Source organism: Pristiophorus japonicus, chromosome 1 (assembly GCF_044704955.1).
Source record: "Pristiophorus japonicus isolate sPriJap1 chromosome 1, sPriJap1.hap1, whole genome shotgun sequence".
Classification (NCBI taxonomy): Eukaryota; Metazoa; Chordata; class Chondrichthyes; family Pristiophoridae; genus Pristiophorus; species Pristiophorus japonicus.
Genome location: NC_091977.1, coordinates 523,787,865 through 523,811,949, shown reverse-complemented (window position 1 = coordinate 523,811,949; position 24,085 = coordinate 523,787,865). Strand labels below are relative to the sequence as shown.

Here is a 24,085-nt window from a genome sequence, read left to right as displayed (position 1 = left end):
CGGGATCTTTCATGGGCGCAGCAGGAACAGGTAAGTACGCATCTTTTTTCCCTATTTCAGCTGATCGCCCGCGGGAAGCAGCTGACCTGGATTTCTAGGCCATCGAATGAGGCTTCCAGCAGTAGATGGGCTGAGGCAGAGGTGGAGAAGGACAATGATATGGAAGTAGAAATAGGTGGTTTTCTGATGGAGAGGCTATGGGGTCAGAAGCTCAGCTCAGGACCACATAGGCTGAAAACAGTCTGGTTCATCATGAGACAATGGCCAGCGAGGAGAATGGAATTGGTGGCGAGGAAACAGAGTCTGTAGCGGAGGCTGAAGATAATGGCTTTGTTGTTCCCAGTGTCATTGGAGGAAATTGCAGCTCATCCAGGACTGGATGTCAGAGAAGCAGGCTAACAACACATAAGCATGGGAGAAGTCGATCGAGGTGGTGGTGAGGTAGAGCTGAGTGTCATCGGTGTAAGCGTGGAACCGATGTCAAGTCTGCTGATGATGGCATAGAGAGGCAGCATGTAAGTGGGAAATAGGAGGGGGCCAAGGATAAATCCTTGGGTGACTTCAAGGGTAAAGTTACGGGGACAGGAAAAGAAGCCATTGCCAGAGATTCTCTGGCTACAACTGGATAGGTAAGAGTCAGCATTCTATTTAAATCTTAATTCCGATTATATAATTCTACATAATAAAACCAAAATAAATTAATAGATTGTAACAAAATTCTGTACTCTCACAAATTTACTATCAATCAAAGAGGGAGATATCTATGTAGAGAAATCGCAAATACGTTCATTATAGACTTTCTTTGCTAATTACAGCAAAATCATAAACATATTCCAAGGGAAACAAGCATATATATTCGAATATAAGCAAGGACAGTCAAAAACTTCCTCTAAATAGTTCTCACATTGGCAAAAATGGAATTTACCTTTGGGAGTTAATCATGTGAAATAAAAACCACAAAAAAATGTAAAGACTTTATTTGGAAGATTGTTCATTCAGTAGAATAAATAAATGGAAATGTACATCTCCATATTTTTGTTGTAACAGATATGATTACACAAATATTTACAGCTTGCGTCGGCAAAGTACAACAGTTAATTGCTTACCGTGTCATAGTAAGAGTTCGGAAACCACTACGTGTGATACGATCAAAGAAAATGGGGAAAATGAATATGAGGAATAGAAATATTTTTCCCAGTAAACCAGAACCTGGTGGCATTCATCGCAGAACAATGATAAATCATGCATACGTTTCATTATCACGTCCATGTAAATATTATTACCCAAAGCTACTTTTAAGATGTCATTTGACTGATCTTTAATTACATTGAAACGTTTTCTCATATTGTGCTTAAGTCAACGGTGGCATGTTTGTAAATTTGTGTATTTCCCTTGAAACTTGAACTGAACATGAACTCACGGTTGTCTGTCGACACAAATGTAAATGATCGTGGAGCCTGGATGTTCAGTTCTTGGAATTTTACAAATTTGCCCTTCTCGGTTTCCCAGCGGTAGACCTGGGTGAAGGAGTAGTCGCTCCCGAGAATGGCATACTGCCAGTTGTTTATTCGGAGAGGTTGGAACACCATGGCACCGCGGGATGGAAAGGTCTGCCTCTCCACAAATCTGGAGGCCTCCCATTTCATTATTTTGGAGTCACCTATGAACCTGGTTAGGCAAATGTAGAGGTCACCCTTGACTTCGAAATGTTTCACTGCGTACACATCCTCCATGTCAGGGATATCAGTGCGCCACACAAACTCCTTCTGGCTCTTGCTCCACTGAAAGATGACAGGACGCTGGGAGCTACTTGACAAGATCAAGTGTGGCTTATTCGCTATTTCGAGGTACTCCACATCCGTGTCTCTGAACCAAGAATGCAGACTCTGATGGGAGTAGAATCCATTCCCATTCCATTTATACACCGTGGTTGAGCCAGCCTTGGATGTGTCTGCAATGACAAAGTACCATTCTCCTTCTATTTCAAATGTCTCAATGTCATTCGGTTTTCTGATTTTGACATTGTCTATGTCTTGCAACTTGATGAACTTGTTGGCAAAACCATCCCTTTTGTAGATGTGGGAGCCGCCAAACAGCTGGGCCACAACGACAAACAGCTGAGCATCGATGATCAGCGGTTTGCAGAACACAGTAGAGCTGCCTGCACCAGGAGAAAGAATGTTAGCTATTCATGTGCAGAGAAAACACAGTTGTAATCATAGTTAGGGCTGTTCATTTTTGTCAAATCCAAAGTTGGACAAAGGGCACTGGGGAAGTGTCTCTGGATGGGCTAATACTTAAAAAATTATATTAATAGGAACTTGCATTTATATAGCGTGTTTATCACAATAAAATATCCTAGGAGCGTTATCAGACAAAATTTGACATCGAACCACATAAGGAGATATTGGGACAGGTGACCTTGATCAAAGAGGTAGGTTTTAAGGAGCGTCTTAAAGGAGGAACGAGAAGTCCCATCCAGGACAAAGCTGCCCGCTTGATTGGCACCCCATCCACTACCTTAAAAATTCACTCCCTCCACCACTGGTGCACCGAGGCTGCAGTGTGTGCCATCTACAAGATGCACTGCAGCAACCCCCAAATCTGCGACTCCTACCACCGAGAAGGACAAGAGCAGCAGGCACATGGGAACATCATCGCCTGCAGGTTCCCCTCCAAGTCACACACCCTCCTGACTTGAAAGTGTATCGCCGTTCCTTCATCGTCGCTAGGTCAAAATCCTGGAACTCACTCCGTCACAGCACTGTGAGAGTGCCTTCTCCACACGGACTGCAGCTGTTCAAGAAAGCGGCTCACCGCCACCTTCTCAATGGCAATTGGGGATGGGCAATAATTGCTGGCCTTGCTAGCGATGCCAACATCCCATGAACGAGTTTTAAAAAGAGACAGAGAGGTTTAGGGAAGGAATATTGACCTTGGGGCCTAGGCAGATGAAGGCATAGCCACCAATGGTAGAGCGATGAAAATTGGGAATGGGTAAGAGGCCAGAATTGGAGGCAGAGATCTCGAACTGCCAGCCCTAAAGCTGAACAAGTTGTAACACTGATTATTGTTTCAGAGAACTGACTATCCCTACCAATAATGTTGTCATAGTTTCGGAAAACCAGCTCCACGTGATCCCATTCAAAAAAGCTGCACTTCCCCACGACAGGCTGAGCGATGGCGATATTGACATCATTCATGAAATTGAAGGTTTCGATTGAAAGGGACTGAAATGGTAAGGACTGGTCAACGGCAAATTCTGAGAGATTAAAAAGGAAAGGAAACAGTTGGGGTTAATTAACATGAGCACATAATTAGGAGCAGGAGTAAGCCATACGGCCCTTCGAGTCTGCTCCACCATTCAATGAGATCATGGCTGATCTTTGACCTCAACTCCACTTTCTGGCCTGATCTCTATATCTCTTGATTCCCTTAGAGTCCAAAAATCTTTTGATCTCAGCCTTGAATATAGTCAACGACTCAGCATCCACAGCCCTTTGGGCTAGAGAATTCTAAAGATTCACAACTCTCTGAGTGAAGAAATTCTTCCTCATCTCAATCTTAAATGGCCAACCCCTTATCCTGAGACTGTGCCCCCTAGTTCTAGACTCTCCAGCAGGGAAAATATCCTCTCAGCATCTACTCTTGTCAAACCCCCTCAGAATTTTGTATATTTCAATGAGATCATGTCTCATTCTTTTAAACTCCAAAGAGTATAGGCCCAATATACTCAATCTCTCCTTTTATAGGACAACCCTATCATCCCAGGGATTACTCTCGTGAACTTTTGTTGCACCGCCTCTAAGGCATATATATCCTTTCTCAGATAAGGAGACCAAAACTATGCACAGTACAATAGGTATGGTTCTCACCAAAGCCCTGTACAATTGTAGTAAGAATTCCTTACTCATCTCCGTTTTAAATTGGCAACCCCATATTCTGAAGCCATGAGGGGAAACATCCTCTCTGCATCTACCCTGTCAAGCCCCCTCAGAATCTTATATGTTTCAATGAGATCACCTCTCATTCTTATCAACTCCAATGAATATAGGCCCAATCTGCTCAACCTTTCTTCATAAGACAACCCCTTCATCTCAGGAATCAAACTCGTGAACCTTCTCTGAACAGCCTTCAATGCAAGTATATCCCTCCTTAAATAAGGAGACCAAAACTTTACGCAGTACTCCAGGTGTGGTCTCACCAAGCCTTGTACAGTTGTCGCAGGACCTCCCTACTTTTATACTCTATCCCCCTTGCAATAAAGGTCAACATTCCATTTGCCTTTCTAATTACCTACATGCTAACTTTTTGTGTCTCGTGTACAAGGACTCTCTGTATTGAAGCAGTTTATAATCTCTCCCCATTTAAATAATAATTAGCTTTTTTATTTTTCACATTTTCCCACATTATGCTCCATCTGCCAATTTATTACCCACTCGCTTAACCTGTCCATATCCCTTTGCAGGCTCTTTGTATCCTCCTCACAGCTTACTTTCCCACCTAGTTTTGTATCATCAGAAAACTTGGATACATTGCACTTGGTCCCTTCATCTAAGTAATTTATATTGATTGTAAATAGCTGGGGTCCCAGCATTAATCCTTACGGATCCTATTAGTTCCAGCCTGCCAATCGGAAAATGACCCGTTTATCCCTACTCTGTTTTCTGCCCATTAACCAATCCTCTATCCATGCTAATATATTACCCCCAAATACCAAGAGCCCTTATCTTGCGTAGGCGTCAATTAGATTTCACCGTTTTAATCCTGATAAAGAGGTTTCCTGCAATCACCTGTAGTTATGCAGTCGAATTTCTTCAGTAAGTGGTTATTAATTGCATCACCCTGATACCCCATCGGGCTGGCACAGGAGATCTGATCAATTGTTGCATTTGTGCTGCTTAACCATTCCACCAGCCATTTCAGTTTGCAGTCACAATGAAAAGAATTCCCTCGAAGATCTCTGCAAAGAAACATAATTCCTATTGAGAAATTGCCTTTGAAGATTCGCAGCTGATGGAGCAACATCATTCTTCCTGTTCTTGAAAACAGATACTTTACGCATTATTAAAATGCCAGGCATAAAAGCTCACAGCTGTCGTATCCTTGTATTCCAATATCTCAAATAAACTTAAACTACTTTTCAAAACTTTTCGATAACTAAACTTGCTGTGTCCGTTAAAAATATTGCAAAGTTAAAAAAGCAATTCCAAAGTAACTCCTTCATGTCTTGTTTAATCCTAATGCTAGTGAACGAACAGGCGCTGTTTTCTGCTTACCAAACCTGATTATGCCGAGGGAATATTAAATATAAAGATGCATCATCAACACATTCGTGGACATTGCAGGAATCAACTCCTTTTTTGTCAGTGTCTTAGCCAAACTTCAAAGAAGAAATATTTCTTCTTTTTTGAATTGAAAAGAGCAGGAGTACTAATTAAGTTTTAGTGAAGCAGTAAGCATGGACTTCTACATCATGGTGCCTGCACTCTTTCTGTTCAACGATAGAGAATGTGATACAATTGCTATTGGTAGGAAATATTCAGTGGGGAAAACTGAAATAAATGACAAATAGATTATTGTGTATATGTATTAAAAATACTTTTTGATAAATCGTTGTGCTCATTACAACAGTAACTACACCTCAGAAGTACTTAATTGGCTGTAAACTACTTTGAGATATCCGGAGGTCATTAAAGGCGCTATAGAAATGCAAGTCTTTCTTTCATTGCGCACTCTATTTCAACTCAGTATCAAGCATTCCTAATTCAGGTACGTCACAGGTAAATGCAAAGTAATAATCTGCCTCAACAATATGATTTATTCCTAACTTTACTGCACCTTCATGTCCTTTTCTATCTCCCGCTCCAACCACCCATCGAGTGACATTTCCAATTCAGCGCACTAGACCAACCCCTACAGTAACTGAGCTGATCTTACTTAGTACAGCTTCGATCTGAAGACAGAGAAGACATTTATCCCATTACTGACCTGGGTTTGAACCCAAGACCCAAAGGTGACAGGACAGTGAACCAACCTCCTGCATCATACAGTACACACACCCCATCCACCTAACCTGGCCAAAAAAAAACTTTTATTTAGGTGGAACTATATTAATAAGTTACACATCCTTATATCTTATAAATTGGGGCAAAGTTCCAGGTGAATTGGATGCACCAATATCAACCTCCAGCCAGTGGAAGTTGCCTGGATTAAGCACTCTCAACCAAAAGGTGCATTTACCCATAATATGCCTTGCTTAATGTAAGATACACCTTGCTTAATGTAAGAATGCTTGATGCTGACACTGGGCATTGATGAGTATTCTGGAGCCTGTCTCAATTCAACATATCCTTTCTTCAAAATTGATTTTTTTTCCTGATCGATTTTGCCTGCTATTGTCCAAAGCTCTCTTGTTTAATGTTATTTTTTTTTAAATATAAAAGTAATGACTTTTTTTTTTCAAAATTGTCACTGGCAATGAATACACATTTTATAACTGTAATTAAAAGCACTTACCTCTATGTTGTAAGTGCCTCCGGTTAAATTCATCCAGACATTAGAACTACTTGGCTAATGCCCAACGGTCCCAATGGACTGTGAGAGGAAGTCCCGCGAGGGCATTCTCGATGCAAAAGTAATTCATTCTCAATATTATCAGAAAAATTATGAGTAAGCTGTACATAAGGTCACGAAGAAAGGCTTACTCAACAGATATTAATCGACTGAGGTTCAACACTAAAATAGAATGCCTTTCTTTGTATTGTCACACTTGCAGGAGAAGCAAAGGAGATGTTACAGTCAGCAGTCGAAGGTGAGAAATGCATGAGTGAGCCTGACTCCACTTTGTCAATTCTCTTCCACATCTTCTAAAGGACTCCTGGTGAGGTGAATCCCCATAAACAGCATGTGCAAGGAGCTCCGACAATTTATCATTTAAATTCAAAATCATTGGCTGCACAAGTCATCAGTTGACCAGGACCTACCTCGACGCCTTAAAAAACACAGCGCCTGGCTGGAAACTGCAGCTGCGATATCCTGCTGGGTATGGGGCACTTGTTTGAAGGGGGCACGTGTTTGAAAGTGTTTGGTGTGTTCCCCCCACAACCCCCTTCCCTCCCACCGCCCTTTAATCAAGGGGCACTTGATTTAATTGATTACAACAAAAGAGGTGTAGAGCTGCTGTACCCCTGGAGATAGAGCACGCGATGTCCACCGGTACGCTCAATGCCTTCCGCGAGAGGTGGGCGCCGGAGGGACTGGAGTGCATCAGTGTATCATCACCCCCGGCAAACAAATTTTAATTTGAGTTTTTTTTTGTCTAAAATGCAATTTGTTTATTGTGCCTGTTTTAGTGTTCCCCCCCACCCCCCCTCCCCTTTTAGCCAGGGGGCACTTGTATAATTTGTGTGTTGGTGCCCTCAAAAAAACAAGGGGGCACCTAAAAACTTTTTGGAGTGTGCCCCCCCCCCCATTTAATAGGGGGCACTTGTTTAAAGTATTGCAACTAAAATAGTTGTATGAGTGGGAATATTAGCGAATCAATGTTCTATCTAAGCTGCGCGGCCGCGCACCAATCGCAAGGTCCCGCGCTGGCCGCTCACCAGCCCCTGCCACTGGAAGAGATACCGCGCATGCGGGCCCGCACTGGGAATTTAACAGACCCGCGCACAAAAGACAAAATTGGAGGGAACATTGAATAGGAGCCAATACTAATCAGCCGACAGGTTCAGTGCTAAGTGCATCAGGTGACCTGCCGGACTCAGCATGAAAGAATGCAGCAGAATCTAAAACAGGCAGCCTATATCCAGCCAGCCATCCTTTGATTTCTGCCCCCTACAGAGATCGAGGAAGAGGAAATCCCAGCAGAGCCAGGTACAATAATATACTGAAACTGGTGCAGACTGCTCCTACTTCCAGTCCATAATAGTCGCCATCAATTTCCTCCCCAACTTAAGCTAGTCAAAAGCTACCTGCAACCCTCTCTCCAAGAAATACCCAGGCTGTCTCCCGGTGAGCAGATGACTGCACAACACTGACCAATAAAGCGTAAGCACGGACCAAACCGTGAGATAGTTTACCCCAAAGTACACTCAGGGCCAGTTGAAAGAAATCCAAGCCGTACCAAGCTCAGCAGCTAACATGACTGCAGCTCTGCCATTCCCAGAATAATACCACCAACGATGTCTCCGCAAGATCCTACAAATCCCCTGGGAGGACAGACGCACCAACGTTAGCGTCCTCAACCAGGCCAACATCCCCAGCTCTGCTGGGCAGGCCACATAATTCGCATGCCAGACACGAGACTCCCAAAGCAAGCGCTCTACTCGGAACTCCTTCACGGCAACTGAGCCAAAGGTGGGCAGAGGAAACATAAGAAATAGAACAGGTGTAGGCCAGATGGCCTCTCGAGCCTGCTCCGCCAATCAATAAGATCATGGCTGATCTGATTATGGACTCATCTCCACTTCCCCACCCGCTCCCCTTATCCCCTTATCGTTTAAGAAACTGTCTATCTCTGTCTTAAATTTATTCAATGTCCCAACTTCCACAGCTCTCTGAGGCAGCGAATTCCATGGATTTACAACCCTCTGAGAGAAGAAATTCCTCCACAACTCTGTTTTAAATAGGCGGCTCCTTATTCTAAGATCATGCCCTCTAGTTCTAGTCTCCCCCATCAGTGCAAACATCCTCTCTGCATCCACCTTGTCAAGCCTCCTCATAATCTTATAAGTTTCGATAAGATCGCCTCTCATTCTTCTGAATTCCAATGAGTAGAGGCCCAACCTACTCAACCTTTCCTCATAAGTCAACCCCAGAATCAACCTAGTGAACCTTCTCCAAACTGCCTCCAAAGCAAGTATATCCTTTCGTAAATATGGAAACCAAAACAGCACGCAGTATTCCAGGTGTGGCCTCACCAATACCTTGTATAGCTGTAGCAAGACTTCCCTGCTTTTATACTCCATCCCTTTTGCAGTAAAGGCCAAGATACCATTAGCCTTCCTGATCACTTGCTGTACCTGCATACTATCCTTTTGCACAAGTACCCCCAGGTCCCGCTGTACTGCGGCACTTTGTAATCTTTAGCCATTTAAATAATAACTTGCTCTTTGATTTTTTTTCTGCATGACCTCACACTTTCTGACATTACACTCCATCTGCCAAATTATTGCCCACTCACTTAGCCTGTCTATGTCCTTTTGCAGATTCTTTGTGTCCGCTTCACACATTGCTTTTCCTCCCATCTTTGTATCATCAGCAAACTTGGCCACGTTACACTCAGTCCCTTCTTCCAAGTCGTTAATATAGATTGTAAATAGTTGGGATCCCAGCACTGATCCCTGCGGCACCCCACTAGTTACTGGTTGCCAACCAGAGAATGAACCATTTATCCAGACTCTCTGTTCTCTGTTAGTTAGCCAATCCTCTATCCATGCTAATATATTACCCCTAACCCTATGAACTTTTATCTTGTGCAGTAACCTTTTATGTGGCACCTTGTCAAATGCCTTCTGGAAGTCCACATCCATTTGCTTCCCCTTCATCCATCCTGTTCGTTACATCCTCAAAGAACTCCAGCAAATTTGTCAAACATGACTTCCCCTTCATAAATCCAAGCCGACTCTGCCTGACCAAATTTTGCTTTTCCAAATGTCCTGCTACTGCTTCTTTAATAATGAACTCCAACATTTTCCCAACCACAGATGTTAGGCTAACTGGTCTATAGTTTCCTGCTTTTTGTCTGCCTCCTTTTTTAAATAGGGGCGTTACATTTGCAGTTTCCCAATCTGCTGGGACCTCCCCAGAATCCAGGGAATTTTGGTAAATTACATCCAATGCATCCACAATCCCTGCCGCTAGGATGCAAGCCATCAGGTCCAGGGGATTTATCCGCCTTTAGTCCCATTGGCTCTGAAATTCCGATGTCCCAGGTCTACGAAGTTCCTACGGACCCGGGAAGGCATCGGAAAAGCCGGGTTTCAGCGTGCAATGCACATACGCTGAAAACCGGCTTTTCCGATCTGTCAAGTTTCTGACTTGACAGATCTCGCACATATCAGGAGCGAGGACACTTGCAGGGCAAGATTTCCGATAATTACGAATATCTTGCTGTGCAAATGTCCTTTTAAAATCTGGCGCCTGAAAAAGTAGGCATATAGCCTACTTTTACAGGTGCAAGTGTTTAAAAATACATAAAAACATTAAAGTTAAATTAAATAAACACATATGCAAACATACTTTATTGTTAAAAAAAACCCTCCCCACTACGGTCAGTTTATTTTATGGCATCTTTAAAAAAAAGTCGGGAAAATATTATTTTTTATAGGAACTTTAAATATGTCGTGTATTTTTTATTGATTTTTTTTTGTGTGCTTGGGACGGTGGGGGGATCTCATTCATAATAATGGGAACTCCAACTTACGGAGTTCCCATTATTATGAATAAGAAAATACTGTACCTTGATTGGCTGCCCAGAGCCATGTGACTACAGCTCGACCCCTGCGCACGTCCCAATGTACATGCGCTCCAATGCGTAGGAGTGAAGGCCTCACTCGAGTGAAATTCGAGCGGGCGCAGCAGCAGGTAAGTGCGCAGTTTTTTACCTTTTTCTTTAGTTTGCCCATGGGAAGACCTCTAGCGGAATTTCAGGTCCATTATCTTACTGAGTACCACCTCCTTCGGTGATGATGATGATGATGATGATTGTGATTGTGTTAGGTTCCTCCCCCCCTATAGAGGGGAAGCTACAGGATTGTTTAATTGAAGATGACAAGCCAAGTGGAACGAAGAGCCCAAGGGGTCGAAATTGCCCTGTTTTGAGACACCGTTAGCGCCTCCGGGCGTTAGCAGAGGCGCTGCCACGGTAGTGCACGCCCCGGGCCGCCGCGCAACTGCCAGTGACGTCATCACCGTGCGTGCCGACCCCTTTCCGCCCTGCGGCAGAAATTGGCCAGCGACCTGCGAGGCTGCCGTTAGCGGTGTCAACGCCAGCCTCACGGGTCACGAACCGGGCCGACCTCTGCTCGTGGGACGGAAGTTAAAGGGGAGGTGGGGACGGTGCAGTACCGCCAGCTTGGCGGTTTTGCTGACTTACTGGTCGGTCCGACTTCCCTTGCGTGCTCCGGGCCGCCATCGTGCAGCCCGGCACTCCGTTCTGGGTGACGGGCTGTGGCCACCCTGGTAGCCCGGTGGAGTCCATCAGAAGCCTGGCAGAGTAAGCAGCGGCCCTCCCCTTTAACCGAAGGACGAACCCTTATCCTGAGATCATGCCCCCCTCTTACCCCCCCCCCCCCCCCCCCCGAGTTCTAGACTCTCCAGCTAGGGGAAACAACCTCTCAGCATCTACTCTGTCAAGCCCTCTCAGAATCTTATATATATATCAATGAGATCACCTCTCATTCTTCTAAACTCCAGAGAATATAGGCCCATTCTATTTAATCTCTCCTTATAGCACAACCCTCTCATTCCAGGAATCTATCTAGTCAACCTTCGTTGCACCGACTTCTTCCCTTGCGTGCTCCGGGTTGCCATCATGCAGCTATATCCTTCCTTAGGACATCTTCCAAGCAGAGCAGATGATGCATAGATGGAACTATGAAAATACTGTACCAAGCTTGAATCCCTATTGTGTTACAATCGGCGCCTGGAATTTCTGCAGGGCTTCTCCCAATCTCCTACCATAACCACGGTAGAAGATTGGCGAAAACCCCAGTGAAACAGTATAAATAGCCATTTATTACATTTCTGCACGGTCTCCTCCGATCTTGCACCAAAAGTACGGTGATAGGTCAGGAAAACTTAATGAAAATTCTACCATCTAGTGAGACCCTACACTGGGAGTGTATGCTCACTATATTTATGGTATGGTTTTTGTTGGTATCTTGCCACACTACGTGCTATACTTGGCTGATCATTCACCTCAATACCCCATTCCAGCTTTCTCTTCATACCCCTTGATCCCTTTAGCTGTAAGGGCCATATCTAACTCCCTCTTGAATATATCCAATGAACTGACATCAACAACTCTCTGCGGTAGGGAATTCCACAGGTTAACAACTCTCTGAGTGAAGAAGTTTCTCCTCAGTCCTAAATGGCTTACCCCTTATCCTTAGACTATGTCCCCTGGTTCTGGACTTACCCAACATCGGGAACATTCTTCCTGCATCTAACCTGTCCAGTCCAGTCAGAATCTTATAAGTTTCTATGAGATCCCCTCTCATCCTTCTAAACTCCAGTGTATAAAGGCCCAATTGATCCAGTCTCTCCTCATATGTCATTCCCGCCATCCCGGGAATCAGTTTGCTGAACCTTCGCTGCACTCCCTCAATAGCAGGAACGTCCTTCCTCAGATTAGGAGACCAAAACTGAACACAATATTCCAGGTGAGGCCTCACTAAGGCCCTGTACAACTGCAGTGAGACCTCCCTGCTCCTATACTCAAATCCCCTAGCTATGAAGGCCAACATACCATTTGCCTTCTTCACCACCTGCTGTACCATGCCAACTTTCAATGACTGATGTACCATGACACCCAGGTCTCGTTGCACATCCCCTTTTCCTGATCTGCCGCCATTCAGATAATATTCTGCCTTCGTGTTTTTGCCACCAAAGTGTATAATCCACATTATACTGCATCTGCCAAGTCACCCTGCAGCCTCTTAGCATCCTCCTCACAGCTCACACTGCCACCCAGCTTAGTGTTATCTGCAAACTTGGAGATATTATACTCAATTCCTTCATCTAAATCATTAATGTATATTGTAAATAGCTGGGGTCCCAGCACTGAGCCCTGCGGCACCTCACTAGTCACTGCCTGCCATTCTGAAAAGGACCCGTTTATCCCGACTCTCTATTTCCTGTCTGCCAACCAGTTCTCTATCCACGTCACTACATTACCCCCAATACCATGTGCTTTAATTTTGCACACCAATCTCTTGTGTTGGACCTTGTCAAAAGCCTTTTGAAAGTCCAACCACACCATATCCACTGGTTCTCCCTTGTCCACTCTACTAATTACATCCTCAAAAAATTCTAGAAGATTTGTCAAGCATGATTGCCCTTTCATAAATCCATGCTGACTTGGACCGATCCTGTCACTGCTTTCCAAATGCGCTGCTATTTCATCTTTAGTAATTGATTCCAACATTTTCCCCACGACTGATGTCAGGCTAACCGGTCTATAATTACCCGTTTTCTCTCTCCCTCCTTTCTTGTCTAAAACATGTTGGGGTCGAATTTCTACAGGTAAAATATTGGCAGATAGCCCGGTGAATGGAGTGTGATGGAATACACCACCAACACTCAAGAAGCTCAACACCTTCCAGGATAAAGCTGCCCACTTGATTGGCACCCCATCCACCACCTTAAACATTCATTATGAAATGGAAATCATGCTTGACAAATCTTCTGGAATTTTTTGAGGATGTAACTAGTAGAGTGGACAAGGGAGAACCAGTGGATGTGGTGTATTTGGACTTTCAAAAAGCTTTTGACAAGGTCCCACACAAGAGATTGGTGTGCAAAATCAAAGCACATGGTATTGAGGGTAATATACTGACTTCTTCAGTAGCACCTTCCAAACCCGCAACCTCTACCACCTAGAAGGGCAGGGGCAGCAGGCTTATGGGAACACCATGACCTGCAAGTTCCCCTCCAAGTCACACGCCTTCCTGACTTGGAAATATATTGACTGTTCCTTCGTCGTTACTGAGTCAAAATCCTGGAACTCCTTCCCAAACAGCACTGTGGGAGTATTTTCACCACAAGGACTGCAGCGGTTGAAGAAGGCGGCTCACCACCACCTTCTCAAGGGCAATTAGGAATGAGCAATGAATGCTGGCCTTGTGGCCAACACCCACATCCCTTGAACAAATTTAAAATAAGAAATGGCATAAGTGACCTTGCATGCCATCTGACTGGAGTTAGCACCGATCGTTCGTCAAAGTGAAGGGATTGGGGGAACCCCTGCAGAAAATCTGCCACCATGCCTATGCCCACAAAATACGACACATCTTTTAAATGCTGTAAACTCACAATCTCCTGGATTCAGTAGATGTCCTACAAAATTATGGTACTAGGAACCTGGGTGGGGGGGCGGGATGAAATTGGTGGTTATGAGGGGAGACCTAATTGAGGTGTATACTCATCATAGGTGGTCCCTCGAACGAGGATGACTTGCTTCCACGAGTTCACAGGTGTTTCGATGAAGGACCTGATGTTCCAGTCCTGAACTCCAATTGAGGGGGTGGAAGATGCTTGTGCGTGGATTTTTTTAACGTGGGGTGGCCGTTGCACACCAGCCACTACACGGGCTTGACAGAGCTAGGTCTTGGTCCAGTGGCAAGGATTAATTAAGACGACTGGAGACCTGCTCTGCTGCACGGACCTAGCGTGCACAAGTATCGCAGTGTGGGCTGGCCCGTGCTGCCCCAGGGCCCTCGGCTCTTCTGGGCCCCGTACCCTCAACTGTCGCACCTCCGCCACGATCTCTCGCCATTCCTCCGCCATAAACATTCACCGCATCTTGCCACAAATACTCGCCGTTCATCCACCCCGACCTTCCAACTCCTCTGTACCTGGGCCCTGCCGATGTTCCTGCCCACGCTTCAAAACGGCGACCGGGGTTTGATGACATCATCCAGGTGAATACTATGAGGGGCCTAGATAGAGTGGATAGGAAGGATCTATTTCCCTGAGCAAAGGGGTCAACAACCAGGGGGCATAGATTTAAAGTAATTAGTAGGAGGTTTAGAGGGGATTTGAGGACAAATGTTTTCACCCAGAGGGTGGTGGAGGTCTGGAACTCACTGCCTGAAAGGGTGGTAGAGGCAGAAACCCTCATCATATTTAAAAAGTACTTGGATGAGCACTTGCAGTGCCGTAACCTACAAGGCTATGGACCAAGAGCTGGAAAGTGGGATTAGGCTGGATAGCTCTTTGTAGGCCGGCGTGGACACGGTGGGCCAAATGGCCTCCTTCTGTGCTGTAAATTTCTATGATTCTATGACTATGATATTTGACAGTAACGCATAGCAGGCAATAGCGAATCGCCAGTCCACTTTACACAATGGAAAAGGGAATGCGAGGGACAGCGGGTAAAATGGGCTGCTTATTTGTTATCGCCCATGTTGTACCAATTTCACCTCCCTCCCTCCTGACATAGAAATGCGGAAGTTGCAATCAGTCATTCACTGCGCCAACACTGGCTGTGCTGTGTCCTCCGCCCCCTGTTGAATACCCCATTAAATGGTAGGCCTTGTTGGATTAGGTATAACTGGGGTTTTAACAGCATGTTGACTGCTCAACAAACATTATGGCCCTGAAAAACTCATTTTAATTTTGTGGAGTGTCATATTTCTCTATTTTAATAAAAATTACAATTTTAAAAAACTTTAATATATATATTTTTAAAATTTATTCATCATTTTTTGTTAGGTTTACATTTTCCCCATTGCTCCACTATAACATTTTTTTTAAGTTAGAATAAAAGAAGCTTATTCACTTCCGGGTTCCCAGTCCGTGAGAATATTGCATTGTGATTGGCTGCTTAGACAGCTTGTTGATGTCACAGCAGCTTGCATTAGGGATTCCCCATTAACTCACACTGATTTCAACCGAACGTCAGAAACGGCAAACTTCTCACCAAGAGGCCACAAGATCTTTGCGGGAAGTTTTATTTCGGGGCCAGCGGCGAAAGTCTTTGCTTTGCCGCTGACTGCAAATCGCGGGCCGGTATGTCTTAGTATTTAGCATAAATGCTTGCAATTCCATTAGATCAACAACACAAACAATCATAATTACAGATCATTCTTACACAATAGTCAATGCATCCAACCCTTTGAATACATCCTTTGGAAGTGCCTTAAGGTTGTTATTTGCCAAGCTTCTGTCAAAACATAAATGGAGAAATTCTGTTAGTGCGAATTTTTGTTTGACATTACCTTTGGCTATAACTTGTGGTGTTCTGTCTGATAAGTTCAAGACTGGCCTGCAGCAAGGCCAGCTTGGATCCCTGTTTTATACACATTACAGAGGAGCCAACATCAAAGGAACTCTTGATAAGATCTGATCCTGCTTCAGATGAACACGTGTTAATCCATATTCACTGTAGATTTCAACCCTACTCACCATACCTCAGTAATCTGTTAACCATATCATTGTATGAATGTGAGCTCCATGGGTGCAAATCAGAGAGACTCGTTTTCAACATGCAGATAACATCATAAATTCATTCTATTTATTTGTATATTTTTATAACTTTAATATATTGTCAGTTCAACATTTTTAACAAAGGTCTAATGTTCATGCTGTAGCTCTGAAAATTTTTCTTCAGTGTCCTAAGAATCTTTCCCTAGTGTTACATCTTAGAATAATCATAAACATGCATGGCTTGATACCGCTAATGCAGTTATAAGATGGTGGGAAAGGTGGTAAGTGAGAAACTGCTTGGGATTTGTAATATTTAAATCTACAGGGATGCTATGTGTTATCAGGATCTGGTAAACATTCAATATAGCAATCAAATGCTGGTTCCAAATTGAGATATCATAGTTCTAAGAGCGTATTCCAATTTATTAGAGACATGAGCACTAATCCATTTCAGTCACACTTCAGTGCAGTACTGAGGGAGTATTACACTACCGGAAGTGCCATTTTTCGGATGAGATATTAAACCGAGGCCCCGTCTGCTCTCGTGGGTGGACGTAAAAGATCCCACGAAGGAAAGCAGGGGAGTCCTCCTAGTGTCCTGGCCAACATTTATCCCTCAGTCAACATCACTTAAAAAAAACGTTTAATTGGTCATTGATATCATTGCTGTTTCTGGGATCTTGCTGTGCCATATTTCCTTACATTACAAGAGTGACGTCAATTCAATTAGAAGTACTTCATTGCCTGCCCACCATGACTGAAGTCACACCTGACCAACCGCACACCCCACCCCACCCCCGCCGCTCCAGTGACTGCAGATACAGCTGACCCCCCCCCACCCCAACCCCCTGCCGCTCCAGTGACTGAGCTCACACCTGACCTCCCCCCATGACTGAGGTCACAGCTGACCAACACCACCTCCCCCCCGTCCCCCCAGTGACTGCAAATACACCTGACCCCACAGCCCAAGTGACAGAGGTCACACCTGGGTTGCACACACTGCCCGGGGGGGAGGGGAGGGGGGTCGGGGGGACTCACTGCCCGGGGGGGTACACTCACTATCCGTGAGCGGGGGGAGGGGGGGACACTGCCGGGGGGGTGGGAGGAGGGTGGGGAGAGTACACACTCTGTCCGGGGGGATAGACTTACTGCTCAGGGGTACACTCACTGCCTGGGAGCAGGGGTGGGGGGTGGGGAAAGTATACCCACTGTGCCCGGGGGGTACACTTCGAGGACAAGCTTTGTGAAGCAAGGATTCCTCTGGGGACATTGTTTGCCCAGGTACACAGTGCTTCATCCAGGGACTATCCCCGAGAAACAATGACGCATGGTCAGCCTCGGTAAAGCACTTTGTGACATCCTGAAGTCATGCAAGGTACTATATAAATATGAGCTGTTTCTTTCATTAACATTGTATTTTTCCTTCCTGCTGGTAACACTGTTTTATTTAGAGCTCAGGGCTAGTCATCAACTGGGTCTCTGACGCTTATGCAAACCAATCACTGTAAGCATATCCAAACCAAGCTAGAAAGAAAGAACTGGGATTTATATAGCACCTTACCTTTCAGTAATGTCGAAAAACGCTTCACATACCATTAATTATTTTGAGGTGCTGTCACTGTTGTTGTACAGGCATATGAGGCAGCCATTTTGTACATGGTAAGGTCCCACAAATAGTATTAATTAGTTAATATGTCGCTGTTTAGAAAAACTATTCTTCAAGTAGTGCCATGGGTTCTTTAATGTCCACCTGAACAAGCTGATGAGACCTCAGTTCAATCCAAATCTACTAAGAAATCCACACACATGTAGACTTTCAGTTTGCCCTTTATGGCGGATAGAAATTGGACCTCATTTTGGCCATTTTACAGGCATAAAATTGGTGAAATGAGGACCAATTTCACGGAACAATGTCCCGTGCTCAAGGATGCCTGAAAGATGTTTGATGTGATATTGGGTCAGTCTATTTTGCAGGCATCACTCAGGCGTTAGGTCCCTTATTTATGTAGAGGGGAGATGAGGAGAATTCTTTTTACGCAGCAGGTTGTTATGATCTGGAAGGGTGGTGGAAGCAGATTCAATAGTAACTTTATAAAGGGAATTGGAGATATACTTGAAAAGAAAAAAAATTGCAGGGCTCTGGGGAAAAAGTGGGACTGATTAATAGTTCTTGCAAAGGGCCGACACAGGCACGATGGGCCGAAGGGCCTCCGACTGTGCTGTATGCTCCAATGAAATGAGGGACCTATCGCCTGTTTTAGGCCTCATTGCAAAAATTGGATTGTGATGAGCTGAACAGGCTCCAGGCTGACCTCATCTACTTTCTATAATTTGAGATGTCTTCCACTCACAGGAATTTATCCAGCTTTCTTTTGAAGGTCTGTAGTAAATCCATACCCACCACACGTTATGCAATCAATTCCTGAGGTTGATGAGCCTGTGAAAAGAAGTACATCCTGGCATCTAACCTATGTTTTCTTATTTTTGTACTGATGCCCCACCTCATCCCCCTCCTCCTATTCTCCCTACCCAGATCAAATAACCTCTCCACCTGAACTGAATCTATTCCCGTCATCACTTTAACGACCTCAGTCATAGTTCCTTAAAGCCTACATTTTTCCAATGAAAAAGGACCCAGTTCCCCGAGCTTGCACTGATAACTAAGAGCCTGAAGGCTAGCTGGTTCTCCTCTGGACCTTCTCCAGTGCCTCAATATCCCCCATGAGGAGAACAAAATAGGGCACAGTATTTTAGATTTGGCTGTACCAAGATTTTGTATAAGGTACCATATTTCTAGTTTCTTAGGGGGAGAAATTGCACAGCATCTCGTTTTGGACGCTAACTTTTGTGGAAGTGCAAAAGTATCGTCGGGCGCTATGCGAGGGACTGTGACGCGAGCTTCCGGGTTTAGCGTTCTAGGAAGGAAGTGGAGTGCTAAATCAAACACTACCACTTCCCTTGGAGCACTAAAGCCGGCAAGAGGGGCGATGGCGGTGCAGTGCCGAGGGCACCGTTGCCGGGAACGGAGGCTCCTTCCTGTTATGTATGTATGTAAACCTCACCAATATGTAAGACTTGCCACTAGGGGGCACACCTGTGGGAGACCTAAGGGTCACCTGTGCACCCTGGGGCAAGCAAGTATAAAAGGTGATTCACCAAGCTGCTTCCTCACTTGGAGTCTGAATGAAGAGATTAAGGTCACAACAGTTTGAGCTTGCAATACAGTCCTGTGTATTTATTCTGAACACAACACCTCCCTCCCGTAGAGGTGAGGGCCATCGCTGCAGGCTCTGCATGGAAAGGAGGTCCCTCGACGCTGATGACAGCCGCGACCCGCGACGATCAGCCCCAAGCACTCTAACAGAGTGCAGAGCCGATTGATCGCGGCGGAAGAAAATGCTGAAAAAAGGACGTAGGGGATCAATAAAAATTGTTATTTGTCGCAACCAGCACCACCATTAAATACCATTCCCCAAGCGGCCGGTCTTCCTGACAACACCACCTGCAGCTGTCAGTGCTGTCGTCCGGCGATGCTGCGGGGGACGGAACCGAAGTGCGTGTCCGGGGCGATGCACAGCACGATGACGTCACAATCACCAGGCGCAGAACATCGTGGCGCTAGGGTTTACCGCCAACCGTGGGCTGCGGTACTCTCACCACGCCAGGTTGCAAAGCCAGTAGCGCCCCCTCGGAGGCACTAACGGGAGAGGCAAAGGAGGCAAATTTCTCAGCTTTAGTTTTCTATTATTTTGTGTATGCAGACAGCATATAAGAACATAAGAAATAGGAACAGGAGTAGGCCTTACGGCCCTATATAATTCGAGCTATCTTACAGCACTGTGATCACCAGCACGCACTGCTTGTAGGTCTCTCGATAGTTCCGAGGACAAGGCTTTCAACTGAAAAGAGCAGCTTGCATGTGTGCCCTGCTGAGTTTGGATATGCATCTATGAAACTGTTGGGTAGTCTTATTGTGCCAGGTTCCTTAATGTATGCCATATTTTTTCGCATCAGTTTCTACATCCCTTCTTGTGAGCCCTGGAGAACCAAAGAGGGCAAGCCTTCCCCACATATTCACTTCACCAGCAATAAAACGGAGTTGTGTTACTCCGTTGCTAACCCACAGACCTTTGGAAAGGCTGACAAATAGGCTCCCACCCTCCCTCACCCCATATGGCCACTTACCTTGACATTTTCCATGCAACCCTTAAAGGATGTTGTCCTGCTCTCTTCCCTCGTCCATGTGTTGTTACTGGGCTAATGTATGCAGGTATCACATTCTAATCAGTTCAGCAGTCTGACCTTGCAAACTGAGATGAGACCAGGCCAATCCACCGGTACGCTCGCAGCCTTCCGCGAGAGGTGGGCGCCAAAGGGACTGGAGTGCATCATCACCCCCGGCAAATAAATTTTAATTTGATCATTTAAGTTAAAAGTTTAATTTGCCGGCTTTAGTGCCCGCCCCCCCCCCCCCCCCCATTTGGCCAGGGGGCACTTGTATAAATTGTGTGTTGGTGCCCTCAAAAAAAAAGGGCACTGAAAAAACTTATTTTGGTGTGTGACCCCTCCCACCCCCCCTTGTAGGAGGCATTTGTTTAAAGTGCACAACTAAAATAGTTGAGACCGGGCCAATTCACTGCAGCACGCATTGCACTTGAGGAATAGCAGTGCTGCTGCCATTGTCTGAGGATGGCAGAAATGGCTCCATAATTCTTAGTGGTATGGTAGCATAGTGGTTATGTTACTGGACTAGTAATCCAGAGATGTGAGTTCAAATTCCACCATGGCAGCTGAGGAATTTAAATTCAGTTAATTAAATAAATCTGGAATAAAAAGCTCATGGTGACCATGCAACTATCAGATTGTCATAAAAACACATCCAGTTCACTGATGTCCTTTGGGGAAGGAAATCTTGCCGTCCTTACCCGATCTGGTCTATATGTGACTCCGGACCCACAGCAATGTGGCTGACTCTTAACTACCCTCGGAAATTGTTATGTATTTGACCCCTTGTAACCTGTATGACACCTGATCACCAGAAGGCCCACCTGTTGGGTGCCCAGCATCCCTTGGGTGCACAGTATATAAGCAAGCCACCCACGAGGTACCTGCACTCTGAAGTCTTATTAAAGGAGCTAAGGTCACACTTGCTCATTGTACACGGTATTCAGTTTCATCCTTTATTGTGAGTGTACCAGAAATGGCCTAGCAAGCCACTCAGTTGTATTAAGACCTTCTCAAGGGCAATTAGGGATGGGCAATAAATACTGGCCTTGCCAGTGATGCTCACATCCTGCAAATGAATAAAAAAATTCACTGCACTGAAATTAAAACTCGTGTCCTTTTCTAATTCATGTTTTCCACCATCTCACTATGACGCTTCCCTGAGGTTTCTCTTCCTCCAATAATTATAAAAGCAAGTTTGGTGTTATCCAATTACAACTTCTTGATTCATCTTGCTTTCTGTCCTATTCTTTTCAACCTTGCACTTTGGGCCTTGGTCCGACGTCAAGATTGCCCAGTAAAAAATAGCACATAGCTCAATGAGGAAATTTAAGGCAGCAATACAATTTCTATCCATAGATAATAATTATAATCTACTCACTCATAGCCCTTGTAGTTTGCAATGTCATTTAAAGCTCTTCATTGGATTAGTGCCTTATAATTGCTAAGAGTATCCATTACACAATATAATACCAACCAACATACTGGTAAAAGGGCAAAAGCTATGCCGGCTTGTGACTATCCCAGAGAGTGTTCTAGAAAGCTCAACTGCATGGGATCACTGTGATTTATTTCCTTTGACTGAGACAGAGCTCTGCTATCTCCCTTGGGAAACCTCCAAGATTGACGTCGTAAAATAACCGTGGCCTTAATTACTGCTATTGCATAATTTCTTTTTCAGCCTACTTCACAAATCCGACTAAAAATAGCCTCCATTGGCAGTGTATAGGCCTCCTATACTGGGGATCTGGAGTTCCAATTCCAAACCTGACTGTGAACTGCACTGTTTCTTAACAAGGCTGTCGGATAAAATGACAGGTATTAATGAAGCATCCTTGTCCCAAACTTGATCAAAAAATCATCAGGTAGTAGTATCTATTTCACCCCTTTAGTGATTATTTGCAACCATGGTAAGGTTCCACAATGGAGTTGATACTAGATCAATTGTTCATTTTAAATCGGAGATTGATAGTTTTCTGTTAACCAAAGGTATTAAGGGATATGGTCCAAAGGCGTGTATATGGAATTAGGTCGCAGATCAACCATGATCTCATTGAATGGCGGAGCAGATTCTGGGGGCTGAATGACCTCCTCCTGTTCCCATGTTCCTATATTGACTGTTTTCATTGGAATTTTTATACTCCATGCCCTAACAATTTGAATTTATTTCTCAAACGTGAATATTAGAGTTGTTACGATCTGGAATACCCTGCCTGAAAGGGCAGTGAAGCAGATTCAATAGTAACTTTCAAAAGAGAAATTGGATAAATACATGGAAAGGGAAACCATTGTTAGGCTACGGGGAAAGAGCAGGGGGGAGTGGGACTAATTGGATAGAAACATAGAAAATAGGTGCAGGAGTAGGCTATTCGGTCCTTCGAGCCTGCACCACCATTCAATAAGATCATGGCTGATCATTCCCTCAGTACCCCTTTCCTGCTTTCTCTCCATACCCCTTGATCCCTTTAGCCGTAAGGGCCATAACAAACTCCCTCTTGAATATATCCAATGAACTGGCATCAACAACTCTCTGCGGTAGGGAATTCCACAGGTTAACAACTCTCTGAGTGAAGAAGTTTCTCCTCATCTCAGTCCTAAATGGCCTACACCTTATCCTTAGACTATTTCCCCTGGTTCCCCAACATCGGAAACACTCTTCTTGCATCAAACCTATCCAGTCCTTTCAGAATCTTACATGTTTCTATGAGATCCCCTCTCATCCTTCTAAACTCCAGTGGATACAGGCCCAGTCAATCCAATCTCTCCTCATATGTCACTCAAGCCATCCTGGGAATCAGTCTGGTGAATAGCTCTTTCAAAAGAGCTGGCACAGGCACAATGGGCCGAATGGCCTCCTTCTGTGCTGTATGATTCTTTGATTGACTTAATGCTCTTTATTTAATTCTTCAAACACAGAAAAAACAAGAGTTTGTGACGTAAATTAATGAAAATATTACTAGGCATCCCATTGCAGCAACCACAACTGGTTTAGCTGCCTCTGAAATCAATGCAAGTAAGCATGGCAACTCTTTCGCCATTTACCTATTTACCGAAATATCTCTTCTACCTATCTACTTATATGTGCTTGGATCTATTTTGTTACAGTGATCCAAAATACATCAACATTACCCAAATGATAATTTGGCCCAGTGCTGGATTACAGAATCGTAGACGAGTACAGCACAGAAGGAGGCCATTCACCCATCGAGTCTGCGTCAGCTCTTTCGAAGAGCAATCCAGTTAGTCAAACTCCCCCCTACTCTTTCCCCATATCCCTGACATATTTTCTCCAAGTATTTATCCAATTCCCTTTTGAAGGCTGCTATTGAATCTGTATCCACCACCCTATCAGGCAGTGCATTCCTAATCCTAACCTCGTTGCATAAAAAAGTTTTTCCTCATGTCGCCTCTGGTTCTTCTGCCAATCACCTTACATTCACAGCAGATAAGATCACCATGCTGACGTCATAGTAAAGGCTCCACCACTTTAAGACTTCAGGATGTATGGCATATATATATTTTTTTAAATGTCCATGAATGGACGTACTCATGAAGGATTGGGAGACCAGAATCATTATTGCAATTTTTTTCCCCCCCCCAGCAACAAAATCAATTTCCCTCATTTTCAGCCCTCCTATATTTTCTATCCTCACTCGCACCATGTACCATTCTCCCATACAAACATAGAAACATAGAAAATAGGTGCAGG

General features: G+C 44.6%; 1 protein-coding gene across 1 annotated transcript in view; it reads right to left on the bottom strand.

Moving 5' to 3' along the window:
* Positions 1-961: 961 nt before the first annotated feature.
* The window catches only part of LOC139277802 (leucine-rich glioma-inactivated protein 1-like), a 39,859-nt gene continuing 16,735 nt past the window's right edge, over positions 962-24,085 (bottom strand). Inside the window, exons 5-8 of the mRNA XM_070896544.1 lie at positions 15,818-15,889; positions 4,794-4,963; positions 3,098-3,262; positions 962-2,161 (exon numbers count right to left, since the gene is read on the bottom strand). Coding sequence (XP_070752645.1) covers positions 1,341-2,161; positions 3,098-3,262; positions 4,794-4,963; positions 15,818-15,889 — 1,228 coding nt within the window. The 3' untranslated portion in view covers positions 962-1,340. The remainder of the gene's footprint in view (positions 2,162-3,097; positions 3,263-4,793; positions 4,964-15,817; positions 15,890-24,085) is intronic.